Here is a 24,135-nt window from a genome sequence, read left to right as displayed (position 1 = left end):
ACCCCTCTCGGGGGCCGTCCAACCCTCCCGCCACCCCTCTCGGTGGGGTTGTCCAACCCTCCCGCCACCCCTCTCGGTGGGGTTGTCCAACCCTCCCGCCATCCTTCTCGGGGACAGTCCAAACCTCCCCACCACCCCTCTCGGGAGCCGTCCAACCCTCCGGCCACCCCTCTCGGGGGTTGTCCAACCCTCCCGCCACCCCTCTCGGGGGGTTGTCCAATCCTCCCGCCATCCTTCTCGGGGTCCGTCCAACGCTCCCCACCACCCCTCTCGGGGGCCGTCCAACTCTCCCGCCACCCCTCTTGGGGGCCGTCCTACCCTCGTGCCTCTCGGGGGCCGTCCGACCCTCCCGCCACCCCTCTCGGGGGTTGCCCAACTCTCCCGCCAAACCTCTCGGGGGCCCGTCCAACCCTCCCGCCACCCCTCTCGGGGGCCCGTCCAACCCTCCCGCCACCCACTCGGGGGGTTGTCCAACCCTCCCGCCACCCATCTCGGGGGCCTGTCCAACCCTCCCGCCACCCCTCTCGGGGGGTTGTTCAACCCTCCCGCCACCCCTCTTGGGGGCCCGTCCAACGGTCCCGCCACCCCTCTCGGGGGCCCGTCCAACCCTCCCGCCACCCCTCTCGGTGGGGTTGTCCAACCCTCCCGCCATCCTTCTCGGGGACAGTCCAAACCTCCCCACCACCCCTCTCGGGAGCCGTCCAACCCTCCTGCCACCCCTCTCGGGGGTTGTCCAACCCTCCCGCCACCCCTCTCGGGGGTTGTCCAATCCTCCCGCCATCCTTCTCGGGGTCCGTCCAACCCTCCCCACCACCCCTCTCGGGGGCCGTCCAACTCTCCCGCCACCCCTCTCGGGGGCCGTCCTACCCTCGCGCCTCTCGGGGGCCGTCCGACCCTCCCGCCACCCCTCTCGGGGGTTGTCCAACTCTCTCGCCAAACCTCTCGGGGGCCCATCCAACCCTTCCGCCACCCCTCTCGGGGGCCCGTCCAATGGTTCCGCCACCCCTCTTGGGGGCCCGTCCAACCCTCCCGCCATCCTTCTCGGGGACCGTCCAACCCTCCCCACCACCCCTCTCGGGAGCCGTCCAACCCACCCCCCACCCCTCTCGGGGGGGTTGTCCAACCTTCCCGCCACCCATCTCGGGGGCTGTCCAATCCTCCCGCTACCCCTCTCGGGGGGGTTGTCCAACCCTCCCGCCACCCCTCTCGGGGGGGTTGTCCAACCCTCCCGCCACCCCTCTCGGGGGATTTGTCCAACCCTCCCGCCACCCCTCTCATCTCCCGCCATCCCTCTCGGAGGGGTTGTCCAACCCTCCCGCCACCCATCTCGGGGGTTGTGCAACCCTCCCGCCAAACCTCTCGGGGGCCCGTCCAACCCTCCCGCCACCCCTCTCGGGGACCCGTCCAACCCTCCCGCCACCCACTCGGGGGGTTGTCCAACCCTCCCGCCACCCATCTCGGGGGCCCGTCCAACCCTCCCGCCACCCCTCTCGGGGGGTTGTCCAACCCTCCCGCCGCCCCTCTCGGGGGCCCGTCCAACGGTCCCGCCACCCCTCTCGGGGGCCCATCCAACCCTCCCGTCACCCCTCTCGGTGGGGTTGTCCAACCCTCCCACCACCCCTCTCGGGGGTTGTCCAACCCTCCCGCCATCCTTCTCGGGGACCGTCCAAACCTCCCCACCACCCCTCTCGGGAGCTGTCCAACCCTCCCGACCCCTCTCGGGGGGGCTGTCCAACCCTCCCGCCACCCATCTCGGGGGCCGTCCAACCCTCCCGCCACCCCTCTCGGGGGTTGCCCAACTCTCCCGCCAAACCTCTCGGGGGCCCGTCCAACCCTCCCGCCACCCCTCTCGGGGGCCCGTCCAACCCTCCCGCCACCCACTTGGGGGGTTGTCCAACCCTCCCGCCACCCATCTCGGGGGCCTGTCCAACCCTCCCGCCACCCCTCTCGGGGGGTTGTTCAACCCTCCCGCCACCCCTCTTGGGGGCCCGTCCAACGGTCCCGCCACCCCTCTCGGGGGCCCGTCCAACCCTCCCGCCACCCCTCTCGGTGGGGTTGTCCAACCCTCCCGCCACCCCTCTCGGGGGTTGTCCAACCCTCCCGCCATCCTTCTCGGGGACAGTCCAAACCTCCCCACCACCCCTCTCGGGAGCCGTCCAACCCTCCTGCCACCCCTCTCGGGGGTTGTCCAACCCTCCCGCCACCCCTCTCGGGGGTTGTCCAATCCTCCCGCCATCCTTCTCGGGGTCCGTCCAACCCTCCCCACCACCCCTCTCGGGGGCCGTCCAACTCTCCCGCCACCCCTCTCGGGGGCCGTCCTACCCTCGCGCCTCTCGGGGGCCGTCCGACCCTCCCGCCACCCCTCTCGGGGGTTGTCCAACTCTCTCGCCAAACCTCTCGGGGGCCCGTCCAACCCTTCCGCCACCCCTCTCGGGGGCCCGTCCAATGGTTCCGCCACCCCTCTTGGGGGCCCGTCCAACCCTCCCGCCATCCTTCTCGGGGACCGTCCAACCCTCCCCACCACCCCTCTCGGGAGCCGTCCAACCCTCCCGCCACCCCTCTCGGGGGGGTTGTCCAACCTTCCGGCCACCCATCTCGGGGGCTGTCCAATCCTCCCGCTACCCCTCTCGGGGGGGTTGTCCAACCCTCCCGCCACCCCTCTCGGTGGGGTTGTCCAACCCTACCGCCACCCCTCTCGGGGGCCGTCCAACCCTCCCGCCACCCTTCTCGGGGGGGGGGTTGTCCAACCCTCCCGCCACCCCTCTCGGTGGGGTCGTCCAACCCTACCGCCACCCCTCTCGGGGGCCGTCCAACCCTCCCGCCACCCCTCTCGGGGGCCGTCCAACCCTTCCGCCACCCCTCTCGGGGGCCCGTCCAATCCCCACCATTTTTCTCTATCTTCATCCCCTATTCAGCCTGCTCTACCATCTCCTTCACATCCAGCACTGTGACATAATCCCCCAGTGATTTAGATTTCGATTCAGATTCATTTATCACATGTGCATCAAAACATACAGTGAAATTTCCATTAGCAACCAATACAAAACTAAGGGTGTGCTGGGAGCAGCCCACAAGTGTCACTATACACTCCGGTATACGTTCCCATCTTTTCTCACTAGAACTTATCCAATCCCCCGTCTCCTCCTAACTGCAGGCCAATTTTTGATGAATTCAAGTGCCTTACCTTGAAAACATACTGCCTCAGGTTTCTTTTATTGAGAAACTCCATTGTTACCTGAAAGAACGAAGGAAAAATAATTCACAATGCTCAGGGTCTGTCCAATGATAACACAAGGTAAGTTGCTGAATGATAACTCGATTTGTTTGGATAAGTTGAAGAATTAAACTATCAATACTGCAAGGATAATAGATAGATTTCAAACAAACGTTAACTACAATTACTCCACGTCCTCTGCTGTACCTTCACACCTCTCCAGCATTACTTTTCTTACTGGAGATCAGGTAGCTGCCGAGTGGTGATCCAACACAAGGCAGGATAGTGTTGAAATCCAATAGCCCCCATGCCCATACATACAGCTCAGCAAGGTGGCTGGGCAGAGAGTGTGATCAGCTTCTCTCTTCTGTACCCTGTCCCTTTCCCCTCAACTCCACCTATGCCCTGATCTCCAAAGGGACTATCTGATAACACACCCCTTTAGTAACAAACTTTAACACTACTTTTCAATGAGCAATACCCGTCACCTTTGTATGGAGCCCTACCAAGGTGGCGCCCAGCTGCGGTCTAGTCTCTGTCAAGATCGTGGCTCAGACTTCATTGCTTTTTAAGTTCTAAGGGATTGTTTTTGGGGCAGAGAGGAGTTAGGAGTCACATTAGGGTTTAGCGAGAAGGATGGGATGTCAGGCTGTCCCAGGTCATTGGGTCCTGGGATCAATTGAGGAGACACAAAGGGCAGTTAGTTGGTGCACTCAGTGTGTGAGCATGGAGTTCAGAGTCCTGTCTTTGGCTTGTCCAGGGCTTAACACCAAAGATCAAAGTCTGAAGAATGATGAGAGTCAGGCCTCCAGGCTTCGGCCACTCAATGGTTGGATGGCCAAAGCCTGGAATCTGGTGACCCGGAAGCCTGTCCTGGAGTTGGAGGGCTGTCTGTGCAAGTGGGTGGGTCAGAAGAAGGCACGTACCTTGTATTGTTACTTGTTGTATTCTGTGCTGTTCTGCCGAGAATTGTGGGCACACTACTGTTTGCCAACACCGGAACGTACCCAGCACACCCTTCGTTTTGTATTGGTTGCTAATGGAAATCTCACTGTATGCTTTGATGCACATGTGATAAATGAATCTGAATCGAAATCTATATCATTGGGGGATTATGTCACAGTGATGGATGTGAAGGAAATGGTGGAGCAGGCTGAATAGGGGATGAAGATAGAGAGCCTGGTGGCATGGAGTCAAGATAGCAACTGCTCCCTAAACAGAACAACAGAGATGGTCATTGACTTCAGGAAGCAGGACAGAGTATAGGTTGGTATCTGTGTCAAAGACACTCAGGTAGAGAGAACTTCAAGTTCCTGAGTGTAACCATCAACAAGCTGTCCTGATCCAGCCACATGGGTGCTATCACCAAGAATGCAAACCAAGCCTCTACTTCCTCAGAAGGCCATGGAGATTCAGCATGACCCCAATGACCCTCACCAATCTTCACTGATGCACCACAGAAAACATCCTATCCAGCTGCATCACACCTTGGTCGGGCAGCTGCACCACCCAAAACTGAAAGGAACTATAGAGAGTCGTGAACACAAAAACCGGCCTCCTGTCCTGCTGATAACTCCTCACCCCCTCTATAGTGTGAAAGGTTAACACTATCTGCATGTCAAAAGCCACTGCTGCTGAGTTAGTTATCGACTAGCCCGTTTGAAGAACACTGCAGCCCTTCCATTGGCCTGCTTCTGGTATCAAAATAGCACCACCATATCAACGTAGCACACACGTGAATCTCACTCTCTGTGTCACCGCAGACTAGGTATCACAGAAACTTTGACAGTGTGCTACACACAGAGGGTCCGGGCACACACACAGATAAGTATCTGTATAGCTTGAATGTTTTAGTGTTTGGTTTTGTCATGTTCATAAATGATTAAAAATTTACCCGTAGTTGGTGTCTTCTGACCCATTTACCTAATTCCCTGCAACACCCTCCCATTGGGCAGAAGATACAAAAGTTTGAAAGCATGTACTACCAGACTGAAGGACAGCTTCTATCCTGCTGTTATCAGACTTTGAATGGACTGAACATATGAATTCTTTGTCTCCCAATCTACCTCATTGTGTAAGACAAATGAAGTACAAGGGACACAATCTCTGTAATACTCTATTCTGCATTATGTTTCTTTTTCCTTTTGTACTGCCTCAATGTGTTTACATATGATTTGATCTGTCTAGATGGAATGCAAACAAAAGCATTTCATGAACTTTTGCACGTTGTTGTAGTGTAAAAGTTTCCCAAGCAAAGCCAGCACACCAGATTGACATTGGCTGCAGTGCAGAGCTAGTCCACACTTTCACCACCGAGCCCATGAGTGACAACGTGTCCTGTTGTTCAGAGCTGTTCCCAATACGACAGATTAAAACAGTACCTTCCTCTCTTCCTCGTTAGAACTCAGTAGCAGGGCTATGATCAGCGCCATTGCCTTAGTCTGGATCATCTGGTTCGTTCTGCAAGGAGAAAGGGAAGACGGCACTCAGCTAAGGAGCAGACAGCTGAGCTCTCCCTTAAAGAGTGGAGAGACAAGACCAGCACTCAGTGAGCAGACACCCAAGGCATGGAGAGAGCAAACCTCACCGACTACCGCAAGCAAGCTTCAGCACGTCTAAAACTATTGGACATAGGTTTAAACATGAGGGAGGAAGTTTAAAGGGGACCCAAATGAATACATTTTTCCACACTAAGGAGATGGTGTCTTGAAGGAGCCTCCAGAGGAGTTGGGAATAGTAACAACTGTTAAGAGGCAGCTGGTCGGATACTGAATGGGCAAAGTGCAGAGTGATGTGGAATTAATGCAGGCAGGTGAGATGTGTTCAGCACAGTCTTGGGCTGGAGGGCTGTCTGCTCTAAAGTGGATTGCACTGCCATCTACAGTCCTGGAGACACAATGGAACAGGAAGATACGTTGAGCATTCGGGTGGGATACAGATTGAGCAAGTAGACTCTGACTCCCAGTCATGGCCAGTGATTTATTTCTGAATTGTGTAAGTTACTCACGGTGAGTTAGAGGCTGAGATGAAGCCCACCCTGATCTAAAAGTGACTCAACTGGTCTCCACATTAATTCTTTTAATCAGTGGCTGGGAAGCAGAGTCCCAGCATTACAGGGGCTTCCCTCCTGCTTCCTGAGAAATCTCTTCCAGAACTCCCAGCTCAGAATCATTCCAGGTGGAGGCTGGATAAGGTGGTACTCAGATCAATGCACAGGAAGGACAGAGAAATGGAGAGAGGAAAGAGAACTCAGCCTCCAGTACTTGTGCTGGTAAATGATTAAAGCAGCACATTCAGATGACAATCGGGTAGAGCATGGTCCATTAAAGAGAACATGGTGTGAGTGAGGACTACTGCACAATACTATGCAATGCAACAGGAAGAGAGAAAGGGGTTCTTCGTTATAAATACAAGAGATTCTACAGATGCTGGAAATCCACAGCCAGACACTCAAAACACTGGAGGAAATCAGCAGGTTGGGCTGCATCTACAGAGAGGAATAAAGTCAACATTTCAGAATGAGACCCTTCATCAGGATTGGAAAGGAAGGGGAAGAAGCCTGAATAAGAATAAGCTGGGGTGGCGGGGGGGTGGGGGGGAAGAAGGGGACAGAATACAAGCTCCAAGTGATAGGTGAGACCAGGTGAGTGGGTGGGGGAGGGGGATGGAGGAGGTGATAGGTGGAAAAGGTAAAGGGTGAAGAAGGAGGAATTTGTTAGGCGAGGAGAGTGGACCGTGGGAGAAAGGGAAAGAGGAGGGTCATTAGGTTATGGAAGAAGGGAGGAGCATCACTGGAGCCCCTCAGCTGAGGGGTAAGGCTGACTCCAGAACACAATAAGGCTGCAGAAGCTTTGGAAAGAGAGGGTCATCCGAAGACGTTTATTCAGACAATCCTCAGATCAAGCACACCCTGTTGACCCTGCCAGTGCTATGGCCTTCTTTGTCTGGGTTGAAGGCAGATGCCCCAGAAGAGGCTGCATAAGTTGATAGGGAGGTAAATGTGGTGTACGACATACTTGGCTTTATTAGTCGAGGCACTGAGTTCAAGAGTCAGAAAGTTATGTTGCAGCTTTACAAAAGTCTGGTTAGGGCACACCTGGAGAACTGCATTGAATTCTGGTCACCCCTGTAACAGGAAGGACATGCTTTGGAGAGGATGCTGCCCGGATTAGAGGGCAGATGTTACAAGGAAAGGCTGAGTAGTCAGCTGGTATCCTTTCCTCCTCTACTACTAGAGGGTGTTCATGTAGGGTATATTTAAGTTCTAAGAGGTATTTAGGGCATGTTCGTTTTTAAACAGAGGAAGTGTTGGGTACCAGGATTGTTCTGCTGGGTACATAATGAAGGTGAGTACAATACAGGTATTTAAGAAGCTTTTAGATAGGCAGAGGAATGTACAAAGAATGGAGGGATTGTATAGGCAGAAGGAATTAGTTTACTAAGGCATTAGGTTACTAGTTTAAACACAAGATGTTAGGCTGATGCTGGAAATCCAGAGCAACACACAATCACACACAAAATGCTGGAGGAACTCAGCAGGTCAGGCAGCATCTATGGAGGGAAACATACAGTTGATGTTTCATGCCGAAGTGGTCTAAGTCCAAAATGTTGACTGTTTATTCTCCTCCATGGATGCTGCCTGACCTGCTGAGTTCCTCCAGTTTTGTGTGTGTCGCTCTAATTCATAGCTTAATTAGACAGCACATCATGATGGGCTGAAGGGCCTGTTCCTGTACTGTCCTGCCCTACATTCTATATTTTTCTCTCCTCTGCAGCTAATAAAGTACCTGACAGCCATTTCCAAAAGCTTATCGCAGAACTACCACCATTGCTACGGACCCAGTAGCTACCATGGCCAATAGTTGGAAGGCCCCCATCTATAGCTGTCCTTGCCATTGCCAGGAAACTGGATCTTGTGCCAGAGTCAGTCATCTCCTGCTTGGGAAGCAGTGTGGAGTTTCTGGGAGTGGGCAGACTGCTGATTTGTTATGACTGCCACTTACACTTGTAGGTGCGAGATCAGCCTGTCCAGGGTCACCTCGTTCTTCACCAGCTGAAACAGGTAACTGCTGCTGAGAACCATACTCTCCAGGCAGGCCAGGGACAACTGCTGAATTGATGCGTCCATGGCAGACTTGTTCACAAAGCCTGCAATCTAAACAGGTATAAGTAAGGTCAGTGGCTAAAGGTGAAAGGTTACAGTGCAGCAGTGCTCCCCCACCCCCACACTGGTTGTTCAGCTATAAGAAAAATTATCTTCTTGATCCTATGAAACTAGAATACCTGAGCTGCAGCTCCTTCAGACTTCAGCACCAAATCCTCCAAGGGTAGACACGTCACAGTTTAAACAGTGAGTGTACAGTTCCCCCACCACTGACCCACCAAACAATTCCAGCACAGGGACAATGCAGGGCTGTCTGCCTGGCTTCCTCAGCTGTGGAGGTCATCTTCTCGGCAACACTGAGGTCATTCTTCCCTTCCTCGGTCATCATGCTCCACAGAGCCCCTTACTGAACCATGGGCAAAGTCCATTCTCCCCACTGACTGCCATGCTTGTGGAACCAGACAGAACACACATCACTGTAGCGATGTAGCTGGCAGTCAGACCTGAATGATACTCAAAGCACTAACCCCTAACCCTGACCACCCTCCACCCTGCCTGTGCCACCCTACCCTCCACAAGGGGATAGCTTTTGGCTTGGGTACTCCCTGACTAATTAAACATATGTTCGCCATTTGCCCATTGGGAATATGATGTCACCCCATCACCTCCCATTACCCCACTCTGTATGTGTGCTGATCTATCCAGGCCAAGGAAGTCGACAGCTCAGAGTGAGGACCTCCTACACAGCAAAGACAGTGTCATAACACCTTATCGTCAGAGCAGGTAGGAGCTATCTGCTGGATAAAGTGAATCTCTGTATCTATACCATGAGGAATGGCACTGCTTGATCTCTCCTCTGACATCCAACACCTAACCAAATGAAGGGTGGTCCCAGTGACTAGAGACAACAGAATCCAGTGACACCCACAGCTCACAGGAAGCTGGGTGACTGGAAACATTAATTCTGTTTCCCTCTCCACTAATGCTACCAGGGTCCCACCAGGATTACAATAGCCACTTCCCTTTAACCATTCAGTTCACTGACGAGTTCCAAGTCAGAGGCCTAGTGTTTGCTGATCAGTGTGTCCTGGGAACAAGGACAGTGCCCCAGACTTGAAATGGATGTCTGGGAGTTGAGGTCCGTTGGCTGGAGCAGAGTCCGTGAATTTTTATGAATGCATTGGGGTGATATCTGCAGGCCTGAGTCCGCTGGAGGTTGAAGGCTGGAGGCTGGAGACTGGAGACTGGAGCCTGTCCTGGGGTTAGAGAACTGTGTCTGTGTGTGGGTGGGAGGGAGGGAGGATCGGGGCTTGTTTTACTGTTGTTGCTCGTTGCGTTCTGTGTTGTTCTGCTGAGCATTGTGGGGATGTCATGTTGGCACCAGAATGAGTGGCGATATTTGCGGGCTGCCCCCAGCGCAGCCTCGGGTTGTATGGGCTGTTCGTGCAAATGGCGCATTTCACTGTCTGCTTCGATGTGCGTGTGACAAATAAATGTCAATCTTTCCTAAACCTGCTGGCCAACATCCCTGAACACTACTTTTAGTAATATTGTAACTGTTCTGATCACTTTGCACTAAAATAGACCTCTTTTTGTTTTCTTTCTTATAAAATTTGTGAAAAATTTATGTGTTTTTCTTGTGAATGTTATAAAGACAGGAGATTCTGCAGACGATGGAAATCATGTTTCATGTGGGTTATTTCCTTCTGAAGCTGCTGCAAGTTTCTCATTATGCCTGTGCACACACGGACTTGTGCAGATGTCAATAATCTCAACTTTGATTTTGAGTGGCTTCCTGAGTGTTTCTAGTTTTTTTTCTATTTTTATTTCAGACTTCCACCATCTGCAGTTCTTTGGCTTTTAAACTGGGTGGTTACCTTCTTAATGAAAACAGGGGTGAGTGTTTCCCAGGAGACGACGCCGTGTTCCATTAACTCTATGAATGCGTTCAGAGTGTGGGCCAAGCTCTCACCAGTGCTGTAAGACACAGGAAGACATCAGAGAACCTCTTCGAAAACCTTCGCGTGTGCACATGAGCAAATGATAAAGGGGTAGATGGAGTGGAGGGTCCTTGGAAGACTGGAGTGTGTCACAGGAACAGGCCCTCAGCCCGCCGATCAGAGACTTACTTATACTTACCATACATTAATATCATATTCTCACATACCCCACCTCTCCCCCAGATTCTACCACTCACACACACAACGGGGGCAACATCTGGCATCATTTCACCTCCCAATCCACAAGGCTTTAGGAGCGTGGGAGGAACTGGAGCATCCATGAAGTCACAGCGAGAACGTGCAAACCCCATGCAGACAGTGTCCAGGGTCAGGATTGAATCTGGGATGCTGAAGACGCGAGGCAGCGATTACTGTGCACGATTATGGTCGCGTAGCTTCAGGAAGGATGTCAGAAAGGATTCACAATGTAGTTACTGGGACTGGAAGGCTTGAGTGATAAAAAGAGACGGGATAGACGGGGACTCCCCCCGCCCAACTCCCGAGTAATAGAGGTTTATAAAATCATGGATAAAGTGAATGGTGTCAGTGTTTTCCCCAGGGTAGGGGAGATGAAAACTAGAGGGCATAGATTTAAGGGGAGAGGGGAAAAGATTTAGAAGGGACCTGAGGGGCAACATTTTCCTTCTTTGTTTGAGTGTAGTTATTCATTAATTCTGTAGTGGTGTATGGGGTGATAGGGAGGGATAGCACCTCTGGCGAAGGGGCTTGTCATGTCCATTCAGGGGCAGTTCACTCACTTTTAGTCCCCACAGGACACTCAGCTCTCACCTGTGACTCCAAGTAGCTGTTTGCATGGGACAGCGGCCACAGCCTGGTACACTGCTTCGACAGGCAGGCTACCTCATACCCCCTGAGATAGGGACTTGCCTGTCCTAGCATGTGAAGTCAGATCCAGTGGACAGGGTGGATGAGATCTACAGTAAGATCCAATGGCCAGGAAGGTGAAACTGCAACACTCCATGGAGAGCGAAGAGCATAACGAGGCACAGAAGATGTCATGGTCATCCACTGTTACCAAGGAAGAGGTCTGTTTGTGAAGCTTGATCATACCACTGGACCCAGACTTCTGTGGGCGAGAGAATGGAACAGCTTTTCCACTTTAAAAACTCTCCTGCACAGGTTTCCTGTCATCGTCCAATACGATGAGCAATCACCAATATATATATTCAGCCCATCGAGTCTCCTCTGCCATTCAATCATAGCCGATTTATTATCCCTCTCAACCCCATTCTCCTGCCTTCTCCTCAAAAGCATCAGACCATAAGATATAGGAGCAGAACCAGATCATTTGGCCCAGTGAGTCTGCTCTGTCATTTCATCATGGCTGATCCAATTTTCCACTCAACCCCAATCTCCTGCCTACTCCCTGTATCCCTTCATGCCCTGACCAATGAAGAATCTATCAACCTCTGCCTTGGAGTCCAGTACCAGAGGGCATGGTTTAAGAATAAGGGGTAGGTCATTTAGGACAGAGTTGAGGAGGAACTTCTTCTCCCAGAGAGTTGTGGAGGTGTGGAACGTGCTGCCTCAGAAGGCAGTGGAGGCCAATTCTCTGGATGCTTTCAAGAAGGAGCTAGATAGGTATCTTATGGATAGGGGAATCAAGGGTTATGGGGACAAGGCAGGAACCGGGTATTGATAGTAGATGATCAGCCATGATCTCAGAATGGCAGTGCAGGCTCGAAGGGCCGAATGGTCTACTTCTGCATCTATTGTCTATTGTCAAATATATCCCATGACCTTTGATGCCCTTACCAATCAAGTACCTATCAACATCTGCTTTTAAGTAACTTTGCCTCCAGATTCACCATCCCTGGCTACAGAAATTCCTCCTCATCTGTTTTCAAAAGGGACGTCATTGAATTCCGAGGCTGTGCCCTCAGTCCTCAATGCACTGTGCAATTATCTGATCTGTACGAACAGTAAAAACGACATGCTTTTCACTGTACCTGGGTAATGAGGCAACAACAAACCATTTCCAATTCCAACTCAATAAGATCATAAATGACGCAGTTCATACCTGCTAGTCATTGCTGTGAGGTCAGAAACGTTTCACACCTGTGCTCAATATTCAACATGGCTCCTGATCCGTTTATCACCTGTTCCTTACCAGCGCAGAACGTTCATTGCTAGGACGATCATGTTCAGATTCATTTATCACGTGCGCACGTTAGCATATAGTGAAATACTTCGTCGGTGTTAACAACCAAGACAACTGGGGGCAGTCTGCAAGTGTTGCTGCAAAAACCTAGTCTGTCCACTGTACCCAGCAGGAGAACACAGAACACAACACACAGAGAAACAACAACAGCAAAGTAAGCTCCGTTGCTCCCCGCAACCCCCACCCCCTCCCCCTCCCCCATTCACATGGACTGTCCTCCAACTCCAGCACAGTTAACACAGCACCCAGCACTGTATAAACATGCCTTCTTTTCATCTTCTGTTCCATGCTGGTAGTAGATAAAACTCGATCGTATAAGGGTCAGCCTTGAGCCACATTGATCTGATCCATGTCTTCACTCACTTCATCCACTTCCACTCACATTTATGTACGTCAGAGAGATCAGGCTAAACACAGGTTTCTTTAAGAAATTCTGCTGAAGCAGCAGTCATATTTACGAATTTGGAGGAGGAAATACATGTTGCCTCAAGGAGAAATGTGGGGGGGCGTCACGTGATGACGTGGGATTGAGACGTGTAAATCCAGCTCTCCCGCAACAAATCAGTAAAGTACCGTTTAAATAAAACAAAGTTGGTAAATATTTTCTGAAAACTATTTATAAACTTTGTAAGACTACTTTACGATATGCCTCCTAAACTGCAACAAAAGAAGTCTGCTGTTGCGAAGCAGCCGCGAGACGGGAAGAAAAAAGGGCCTACTGCAACGATGGAGCCTCGGACTCAGGTTGGATCTCCTTCGGTAGAACAGGGAGCAATGGCTGTGGCAACGGTTTCTCCGAAGAAGACACCGGAAATGCGCATGCGCAAAGAAGAGCGCATGCACAAATTGACACAACGCAAACTACAAGAACCGACAGCCACTGCAATTGAAAACGACTCAGAGTCAGAACTGGATTCTGCAGAGAACACAGATGAAGAAGAGGAGGAAGAATTGGAAGCGAGTGGAAGTAAAGGAGATGATAGAGACATAAGAGAGGCTATATTGCAATTAACGGCTGAACTAAGAAAAGTAAGAGAAGCGCTTAGAGATACGAAGATGTGCTATAATAAAGTTATGGAAAGACAGGACAAAATGGAAAAGAAGCTTCAGAAGATGGAAAGAGAAATGGGGCTTATGAATGATAGAGTGGAAAAAACAGAAAATGATTTGCTTGTCTGGAACTCGGAAAGAAACCGACTCTTGGAGAAAGTGGACATGTTGGAAAATTTCAGTAGACGTAATAATATTAAAATTGTTGGTCTTACAGAAGGTATGGAGGGAGAAAAGCCAATAGAATTTTTTCAAAGATGGATCCCGGATGTTTTGCAAATGGGAGAGGAGGTTCGACCAATTGAAATAGAGCGGGGACATAGAGCTCTAAGACCAAAACCAAAAGATGACCAATATCCACGATCAATTTTAATAAAATTCTTAAGATTTCAAGACAAGGAAAGGATTCTACAAGCGGCTGCTCAAGCTGCCAAAGATAGAAAAGGGCCATTGATAATTAAAGGGAACAAAGTTTTTTTCTACCCTGATATAAGTTACGAACTTTTGAAGAAAAGGAAGAAGTTTAATCCAATGAAAAAAACCCTATGGGATCATGGTTATCAATTTATACTGCGTTATCCTGCAACTTTGAAGATTTTTTTGCCTGGTGGAGAAAAAAGATTTTTTGATGATTACCAGACAGCAGAGCAGTTTGTGCGAGATTCTCTGAATATTCACCAGATACAAGAACAAACTCAGGAGAGTGAGATAGATTGAAGATGAAGATTGGGTTAAAGAATGGACTAGTTGGATTTTTGAAGCTGGATGAATGTATAAATATATTATTAATTATATGAGGGGGGTAAGAAAGGTTAATACTGGAGGAAATTAGTTGGGAATAGTAATACTAATTTTGTCTATATATATATAAAACTTTTTTTATTGCGGGGGAACTGGAAGAAGCACTGATCGATTGCTATGTTAATCATGTGTGCAAGCGTGGCTTTTGCCGCGACCCGTAAAATGGAGGGGGGTAGTGTTGTGTATCCTTTCATTCACAACATTAGTGGGGGGGTATTTTGTTTTTTCTTTTTTTTTCTATCTTTTTTTCTTTTTGCCTGGAAGGTTGGGGGGGGAACACATAGCAACATGGTGAAGTTTAAAGAGATTCCCCAAGGAACTATGAGAGTTGAGAAGATAAGTAATGTTTTAGATTGGAGTAACTTTGTTAAGAATAATGACTAATTTATTGAATTTTTTGAGTTTTAATGTTAATGGGCTTAATGGACCAGTGAAAAGAAAAAGAATCTTAACATATATTAAAAAAATGAAGATAGATTTAGCTTTTTTACAGGAAACGCACCTAACAGAAACAGAACATCAGAAACTAAAGAGAGATTTGGTGGGTAGTGTTGTTGCGGCTTCATTTAATTCAAAAGCGAGGGGAGTAGCAATTTTGATCAATAAAACGTTACCAATTAGAATACAAAATGTAATAACTGATTCTGCAGGGAGATATGTGATTATACATTGTCAACTTCTTTCCGAACTATGAACTTTTATGAATATTTATGCACCGAACGAAAATGATGCAAAATTCATACAAGAAGCTTTTTTGAATTTGGCGGATGCACATGAAAAAATATTAATTGGAGGAGACTTTAATTTTTGCTTAGACCCAGTCTTAGATAGATCAACCAAGGCTGTTATAAAATCGAAGGTAGTAAATTTAACTTTATCATTGATGAAAGATTTAAATTTGATTGATATATGGAGAAGAATCAATCCTAAAGAAAGAGACTATTCGTTCTATTCCCATAGACATAAAACTTACTCAAGGATAGATTTTTTTCTATTATCAATGCATATTCAACACAGAGTGAAAAATATGGAATATAAAGCAAGAGTATTATCAGATCATTCTCCTTTATTAATGACAATAATAATGGCTGATAAGGAAGAAGTGGCTTATAGATGGAGATTTAATTCAACATTATTAAAACGTCAAGATTTTTGTGATTTTATGAAAAAGCAGATTCAATTTTTTTTGGATACAAATTTTCATTCAGTGGAGGATAAATTTATATTATGGGATGCGATGAAAGCATACCTTAGGGGCCAGATAATAAGTTATACGTCTAAAATTAAGAAAGAATATATGGCAGAACTAGATCAATTGGAAAAAGAGATTACAAGAATAGAAAAAGAATCTCAAAGATATATGTCAGAAGAAAAACGAAGACAACTTGTCAATAAGAAGTTACAATATAATACGCTTCAGACATATAGAACGGAAAAAGCAATTATATGAACTAAACAAAGGTATTATGAGTTAGGTGAGAGAACACATAAAATTCTTGCCTGGCAGTTGAAAACAGAACAAGCTTCCAAAACAATAAATGCAATTAGAACAAGGGCAAATAAAATATCTTATAAACCTCTTGAAATAAATGAAACCTTTAAAAATTTTTATTCTGAATTATATCAATCAGAATGCCAAAATGATGTTAATGAGATAGAAAGGTTTTTATCACAAGTTTCTCTTCCAAAATTGAATTTGGAAGAACAGAGGGGATTAGATATGCCTTTTACATTAAAAGAAGTTGAAGAAGCTTTAGGATCACTCCAAAGTAATAAATCTCCAGGAGAAGATGGTTTTCCACCTGAATTTTATAAAAAATTTAAAGATTTATTATTTCCTCTTTTTATGGAACTAATAAGTCAAGCAGAAAAAATACATAAACTTCCAGAATCTTTTTCAACGGCGATTGCAATAGTATTGCCAAAAAAGGACAGAGATCCTATGAAACCAACATCATACAGGCCTATTTCTTTATTGAATACGGATTATAAAATAATAGCAAAAATTTTATCGAATAGATTATCCAAATATTTACCAAAATTAATACATATGGATCAAACAGGATTTATTAAAAATAGACAATTGGCAGAAAATGTAACTCGGCTACTCAGTATAATTCATTTGGCACAAAAAAGGGATGAGAAGAGTATAGTAGTAGCTTTGGATGCAGAAAAAGCATTTGATAGATTAGAATGGGATTTTTTATTTAAAGTAGTAGAAAAATATGGGTTAGGAACATCTTTTATAAATTGGATTAAAACTTTAAATTCTAACCCTAAAGCTAAAGTGGTGACAAACTCTCAAATTTCAACGCCATTCCAGTTAAAAAGGTCAACTAGACAAGGTTGTCCACTATCACCTGCTTTATTTGTATTGGCGATAGAGCCATTAGCAGAACTAATTAGAATTGATCCAGATATTATGGGTTTTAGAGTTAACCAAGAGGAATATAAAATTAATCTTTTTGCCGATGATGCTTTGATCTATTTAACAAACCCACAACATTCGTTACATAAATTATCTTCTAGATTGGATGAATATGGGAAGGTATCAGGTTACAAAATAAACTGGGATAAAAGTGAAATTTTACCTCTTACTAAAGGAGACTATAGTCAATGTCGATTAGTAACCCAATTTAGATGGCCGGTAAATGGTATAAAGTATTTAGGTATAAGACTTGATAATGATGTAAAGAATTTATATAAATTTAATTATTTACCACTATTGAAAAAAATTCAAGAAGATCTTGACAAATGGATGATACTACCAATAACATTAGTAGGTAGAGTCAATGTTGTAAAAATGAATATATTTCCTAGATTACAGTATTTGTTTCAAACATTACCAATACAATTGCCACAGAAATTTTTTCAAGAGTTAAATAAATGTGTGAGAAAATTTCTTTGGAAAGGTAAAATGTCAAGAATATCATTGGAAAAACTGACATGTAAATTTGGGTTAGGAGGGTTACAACTTCCAAACTTTAAAAACTACTATAAAGCAAATCAACTTAGATTTATTGCATCTTTTTTCGATGATCAAAAACCAGCATGGATTAAAATAGAACTAGACAAGATAGGAGAAAATAAACCTGAAGATTTTATATATAAATGGGAATCTAAATGGATACGGGAAAAGAAAGAATCTCCTATATTAACACATTTGATTGATCTATGGAATAAGATAAATGTTGATAAGGAAACACAGAAATCTCTATTAGCAAGGAGACCTTTGTTTCAAAACAGACTTATTCCTTTTACAATGGACAATCAACTTTTATATAATTGGTACCAAAAAGGGATTAAATTTATAGGAGATTGTTTTGAGCGAGGTATATTGATGTCATTTGAACAATTAAAGGATAAATATAAAATATCTAATAATACTTTCTTTTGTTACTTTCAATTAAGGGCTTACTTAATAGGTAAGCTGGGTCAAACAATGTTTTTGCCAAAGCCTAATGAAATTGAAATTTTAATTCAAAAAGGGAAAATTAAAAAATTTATTTCTTGTATGTATAATTTGATTCAAGAACAGACAATTAAACAAGGAACCCATAAGTCAAAGCAAAAATGGGAAACAGATCTGAATATTAATATTGATGAAACAAATTGGTCAAGACTTTGTCTTGACAGTATGACAAATACAATAAATGTTCGACTTAGATTAGTACAATATAATTTTTTACACCAATTATATATTACACCACAAAAAATAAATAGATTAAATTCAAATCTATCTGATAAATGTTTTCGGTGTAATCAAGAAATTGGTACTTTTTTACATTCTACTTGGTCTTGTTTTAAAATTCAACCCTTTTGGATAAATTTAAGAGTCTTATTGGAACAAATTACTGGAATTCAACTTCCACATAACCCTGTATTATTTCTATTAGGTGATATTGAAGGGATAAAACCAAAACTTAAATTGAATAAATATCAGAAAGAATTTGTAAAAATTGCATTGGCAGTAGCTAAGAAGACTATAGCAGTTACTTGGAAATCTGATTCGTATTTAAGTATGGATCGTTGGAATAATGAAATGGCTAGTTCTATTCCACTTGAAAAAATTACTTATAATTTAAGAGATAAATATGTAACATTTTTGAATATTTGGCGCCCTTATTTACAAAAGATAGGATGTCATATTTAAGTGCTCCGACAAAGAATTTGGTTACTTGGGGAAAATAACGAATAATTATACCAAATTTATTTTGAATCCCGTGGAGCATGTGGAAACCTTCCAATACCCAGGCGGTTCTTCTTTTTTCTCTTTCTTTCTTTTTAGGTAGGACTATATATGGGGGAGGGAGAGTTAAGGGGAGGGGGGGTGGGTAGATTTTATCTTTTCATGTATTCTTTTTGAAAATTTAATAAAAATTATATTAAAAAAAAGGAGAAATGTGTCTTCTCTCCAGCCACTCATTATCAGCACCTCTACAATTAGCATTGTTTCAATATTCAGCTTCCTGGACATTGTTATTTCACAGGACATCATGTGGGAGAATTACATCTTCAAACAAGAAGGCTTGGCAGAGGATGTACTTCATGCAGAGTTGGTAAAATTCCTCACAACCTACTGGTGCAGTTCTACACTGCCATCATCAAGAGCAATATGACATCAGCCATTACTATCTGGTTTAGTGCAGCATCCTCTCACAATACATTAAAAACTACAGTGAACTTGTCAGGTCAGCCAATAAGGTCATTGGCTGCAGCCTACCATCACTGTAAGACATGTATGTGTCCAGGACAAAGAAAAGGTGATGAAGATTGGCCGACCGGGGTGTTGTGGCTTCCACACAGGACTTCGTGGTTCACTGTTCAAATCCAGCCGACTCCATGCATGCCTTCCCCCTAGCTGGCAATTTGGCCTCATAAACAGCCAAACATTCAAGAAAAGGCAATCAAGAGAAAATCTGGATGCTGGAAATCCAAGCAACACACACAAAATGCTAGAGGAACTCTGCAGGCCGGGCAGCGTCGATGGAAAAAGAGTGCAGTTGATGTTTCGAGATGAAGCCCTTCAGCAGTACTGTTGAAAATTGAGTCAAGGAGAAAAGAAAAGCTTTTGAAAGATTCAAAAAACTAGGTAATGATAGAGATTTAGAAAATTATAAGTCTAGCAGGAAGGAGTTCAAGAATGAAATTAAGAGAGCCAGAAGGGACCATGAGAAGACCTGGCGAGCAGAATTATGGAAGAGGCATTCTACAAGTATGTAAAGAGCAAGAGAATAAAACGTGAGAGAATGGGATCAAGTGTGACAGTGGAAAAGTGTGTATGGAACTGGAGGAGATAGCGGAGGTACTTAATGATGTGACAAGAATACACATAGATTACAAAGTAGCTGTCCTGTGCTGGTACCAGTGGAATCAGCAGTTGGTCTGCCACCTGTCTTCAGGAGAGAGAGAGATAAGGAAAACAACAGAGCAGCATTTGGAGATGTTAATGAAGGGGAAGGAGAGCTGTCAAGAGCGGCTCCCCCTTTGAACCCTGAACTGTTTGAAGTGATGGACAGGCGATACCCCAGCAGGGGGATAAAAAGGGACAGGTTCGCTAAGGCAGAACACACACACGACACCCGAGGTAACAAGACCCTGGAAGCGGTGCGTCTCTCACAAGTCAGTGGGAAGTACCGAGCCATAGACGCTCAGGGTGGAAAGGCACGATCGGCGGGAACCTGGTGTGTGTCCACCCTTGCCTGGGTGCCAGGTTCACCGCAGAGAAACGATCGCATCTGGAAACAGAGGGGTCACGGTCGGTGACCTCAGATGACATCACAAAGGACTCGCCCGAAAGCTGACTGCGCAGGTCTGTGTGGAAGCCGTTTGAATATTCATTCGTTTTGCTCTCTCTCTCCTTCCCCCCACTGTCCATCTCCCACGGCAGCGATTACTGCGAACTGAACTGAACTACATTGAACTGAACTTTGCGTCACTTTGAAACTGGTCATTTACCCCTAGACAACGATAGAGCTTGATTGATCCTGTTATCTTAATTCTGTGCACATGTGTGTTTATCATTGCTGAACTGTTACATTTATTATCCTCTTGATTAGAGTACTGTGTTGCTTGTTTCTTTAATAAAACTTTCTTAGTTCTAGTAATCCAGACTCCAACTGAGTGATCCATTTCTGCTGGTTTGGCAACCCAGTTACGGGGTACGTAACAATGAATACTTTGCTTCAGTATTCACTAGGGAAAAAGACCTTGGCCATTGTAGGGATGACTTGCAGTGGACTGAAAAGCTTGAGCATATACACATCAAGAGAGAAGATGTGCTGGAGCTTTTGGAAAGCATCAGATTGGGTAAGACACTGGGACCAGATGAGATATACCCCAGGCTACTGTGGGAGGCGAGGGAGGAGATTGCTGGGCCTCTGGCGATGGTCTTTGCATCATCAATGGGGATGGGAGAGGTTCCGGAGGGTTGCAGATGTTGTTCCCTTACTCATGAAAGTGAGTAGAGATAGTCCAGGAAATTATAGACCAGTTAGTCTTACTTCAGTTGATGGAAAAGATCCTGACAGGCAGGATTTATGAACATTGGGAGAGGCATTATAATATTAGGAATAGTCAGCATGGCTTTGTCAAAGGCAAGTTGTACCTTACGAGTCTGATTGAATTTTTTGAGGATGTGACTAAACACGTTGATGAAGGTAGAGCAGTAGGTGTAGTATATATGGATTTCAGCATGGCATTTGATAAGGTACCCCATGCAAGGCTTATTGAGAAAGTAAGGAGGCATGGGATCCAATGGGACCTTGCTTTGTGGATCCAGAATTGGATTGCCTACAGAAGGCAAAGAGAGGTCATAGATGGGTCATATTCTGCATGGAAGTTGGTGACCAGTGGTGTGTCTCAGGGATCTGTTCTGGGACCCCCTTCATGATTTTTATAAATGACCTGGATGAGGAAATGGAGGGAGGGTTAGTAAATTTTCTGATGACACAAAGGTTGGGGGTGTTGTGGATAATGTCAGAGGTTACAGCGTGCCATCAATAGGATGCAAAACTGGCCTGAGAAGTGGCAGATAGAGTTCAACCCAGATAAGTGTGAGGTGCAAACACGAGAAAATCTGCAGATGGTGGAATTTCAAGCAACACACACAAAATGCCGGTGGAACGCAGCAGGCCAGGCAACATCTATAGGAAGAAGTACAGTCAACGTTTCGGGCCGAGACCTTTCGTCAGGACTTCATACCATCTTTAAAGTTTCTTCAGGCAGTTAATCTGATCAACTATTCTCATTAACCTCCCACCTCCCTCTATTATCTCATCACTGCACTACACCATAAACACTTTAAAACACTTTTTATAATGCTGTTTAATTTGTAAATGAATGCGAGTATTTATGTATTTATAGACATTTTATTCCAAATCTGTACTTTAACCTTAAGGTTTTTTTTAAAAAAGTAATTCTTTATCCTTGTAATTGTTGACTGTTGTTTGTTACACGTTGCTTCAACATCACAGCAAATTCTAATACATATAGATGTATATGGCGAATAAAGTTTGTTTATTTATTGAGATACAGTGTGGAATAGGCCCATCGAGTCACAATTCCTCGATTTAATCCGAGCCCAATGAGAGGACAATCTACAATATCGAATTAACCTACCAACTGGTACATCTTTGGACCAGAGCACTCGAGGGAATCCCGCACGGTCACAGGGAGAACGCATAAACTCCTTCCTGGCAGCGGGGAGAATTGAACTCTAGTCACCTGCACTGAAAAACTTTGTGCTAACCACTACGCTACCGTGCCACCCCAAGCTGATCCTTGATTCTTGAGTAAACTGGTTTTGGAGGTTGTGATCACCATGCTGAAATGGATCATCTAATTTATTGTAAAGTCTGCCCCCACGTTTCCGATTATATTTAGTGTTTTTGCTTGTTGGGGACAGGTTGGCAAATTTCAGAGCCTTAGGGTGAAAGTTATGTTGGGATCAGTGCACTGGCTGTGAGTTTATTAGGGCTAGTTGGTGCCTTGTCTTTGAGGTATCTGTTTGTGGGCAGCGGGACCTTCACCTTTTGGGACCTCAGGGTCAACGTTATTGGAGTTTCAATGCCCAAGGCTCTCAGTGCCGGGTGTTCTGGTATCAGATTGCAAGCTTCAGGGTATGGATCGAGTGTGCCTTTGTGCATCGGCCAGTCATCTACTCACTCATTGCCGTTCTCCACAATGCGGACCAGCACAGCGATCCCATCCCTACTGATGAACTCCTGGGCAAAGGTGATGTCCTTGGAGAGGACAGCCAGCCCCTTCAGCGACTCAAAGCGAACGTCGTAGTTTCCACTCTGGATGCCAGTGTAGAGATTCTCTGCCTCTCGGCTCTGGAACCAGAAAGGAGACAGGCCAGTGGTCAGAGGAGTAGAGACACTGCTGAACAACAAGAAGGCTGTAGAAATTTGGTCTGGGGAAGGTAGATCCAAGTTTTATTTGAATGGCTTCTGGGGGGTTACTCACCCATCAACCTTGTGCTTGCCTGCCTGCATTGGCTTCCTTACTTGTTCTGTCTCAATGAAGGCAGAACGGCACATGAGGCCAAGCCACCGCCTCACAACTCCAGCAACCCAGATTCAATCCTGACCTCGGCTACTGTCCGTGTGGAGTCTGCACGCTCCCTTTGTGGATTTCCTCCCACATCCCAAAGATATCTGGGTAGGAGGTTACTTGGACACTGTAAATTGCCCTAATAAGAGTCTGGGGGGAATTGAGGGAAATAAAATGGGAATCGTGTTGGACTAATGGCTGCAGGGACTGTTTGCACATGACATGACTTTAAGTGATTGCTGGAATATAAATATAACCTTGTTTTCAAATACTCCACTGGATTCATCCTCACTTTTCCTGTAATCCCCTCCAGCACCCAAACCCTCGGAGATCTCTGCGCTCCACTAATTCCAGATCTCCACGTCTCCTCACTTTGGCAAGAGCCCCTGTGCAGAGCCCTCCCTCACCATCCTTCCTTGAACAAGAGGCCAATACTGGAGGTATGGTCTCACCATCACTCAGCATTTACCTCACTGCTTTTGCATCAACTTGCCCTGCAATTCATGTTAGATTTTTCTTCACGAGGATCCTCAGACTCTCACAGTTCTAGATCCTCTCAGTGGACGTTTATAGCCCGTTCCCAGTTACTGAGCCAGTGTTTCACCACACTTCCTGCAGCACCTGTTTTCACTTTCCATAAGAACTTCTATCGACACTTTTCTGCAAATCTTAGTGCATCCACAGGATCCTCTTTATGCACCACACATGATTCTTTATTGGAGTTCTTTCAAATTCTTCAAATGTCATTCCCCTTTCACAAAATCACACTGACTTTAACCTTGAATTTTTCTAATTTCGCAGCCATAACATCTAACATTTTCCCACTGACAGATGGTCAAGCCAGCTGGCCCATGGATTCTTGCTTTCTGTCTCCCTCCATTTTGTTTTGGATAGAGGAGTTACATTTAATATTTCCCAATTTCATGGAACTTTCCCCAAAATCTTGATGATTTAGGAAACTTAAAACCAACTCACCCAATATCTCACCAATTTTTTCTATAAAGGTCTCAGAGACTTGCCTGTATACACTTTAATAATTTGCTCTGTACAGCGACCCTGGCATTTTTAGTAATTTTCCCTGAGTTTCTTCTTTCCTCACTCCCAATTCAAAGTTCAAAGTAAATATATTATTGAAACACGTACTACGTATGTCATGTACTACCTTGAGATTCATTTTCTTGGAGACATTTACAGGGAAATAAAGGCACAATAGAATTTGAGAAACTAA

The 24,135-nt window shown here is 45.8% G+C and overlaps 1 protein-coding gene across 1 annotated transcript in view; it reads right to left on the bottom strand.

Moving 5' to 3' along the window:
- LOC134341290 (engulfment and cell motility protein 3-like) overlaps window positions 1–24,135 on the bottom strand; it is a 107,561-nt gene that overhangs the window by 69,420 nt on the left and 14,006 nt on the right. Inside the window, exons 3-7 of the mRNA XM_063039162.1 lie at window positions 22,518–22,687; window positions 10,196–10,295; window positions 8,218–8,369; window positions 5,596–5,674; window positions 3,185–3,235 (exon numbers count right to left, since the gene is read on the bottom strand). Coding sequence (XP_062895232.1) covers window positions 3,185–3,235; window positions 5,596–5,674; window positions 8,218–8,369; window positions 10,196–10,249 — 336 coding nt within the window. The 5' untranslated portion in view covers window positions 10,250–10,295; window positions 22,518–22,687. The remainder of the gene's footprint in view (window positions 1–3,184; window positions 3,236–5,595; window positions 5,675–8,217; window positions 8,370–10,195; window positions 10,296–22,517; window positions 22,688–24,135) is intronic.

The sequence above is a fragment of the Mobula hypostoma genome, assembly GCF_963921235.1.
Source record: "Mobula hypostoma chromosome 14 unlocalized genomic scaffold, sMobHyp1.1 SUPER_14_unloc_2, whole genome shotgun sequence".
Classification (NCBI taxonomy): Eukaryota; Metazoa; Chordata; class Chondrichthyes; order Myliobatiformes; family Myliobatidae; genus Mobula; species Mobula hypostoma.
The sequence above is the reverse complement of the archived record's forward strand: the minus strand, read 5'-3'. Positions and strand labels throughout refer to the sequence as shown.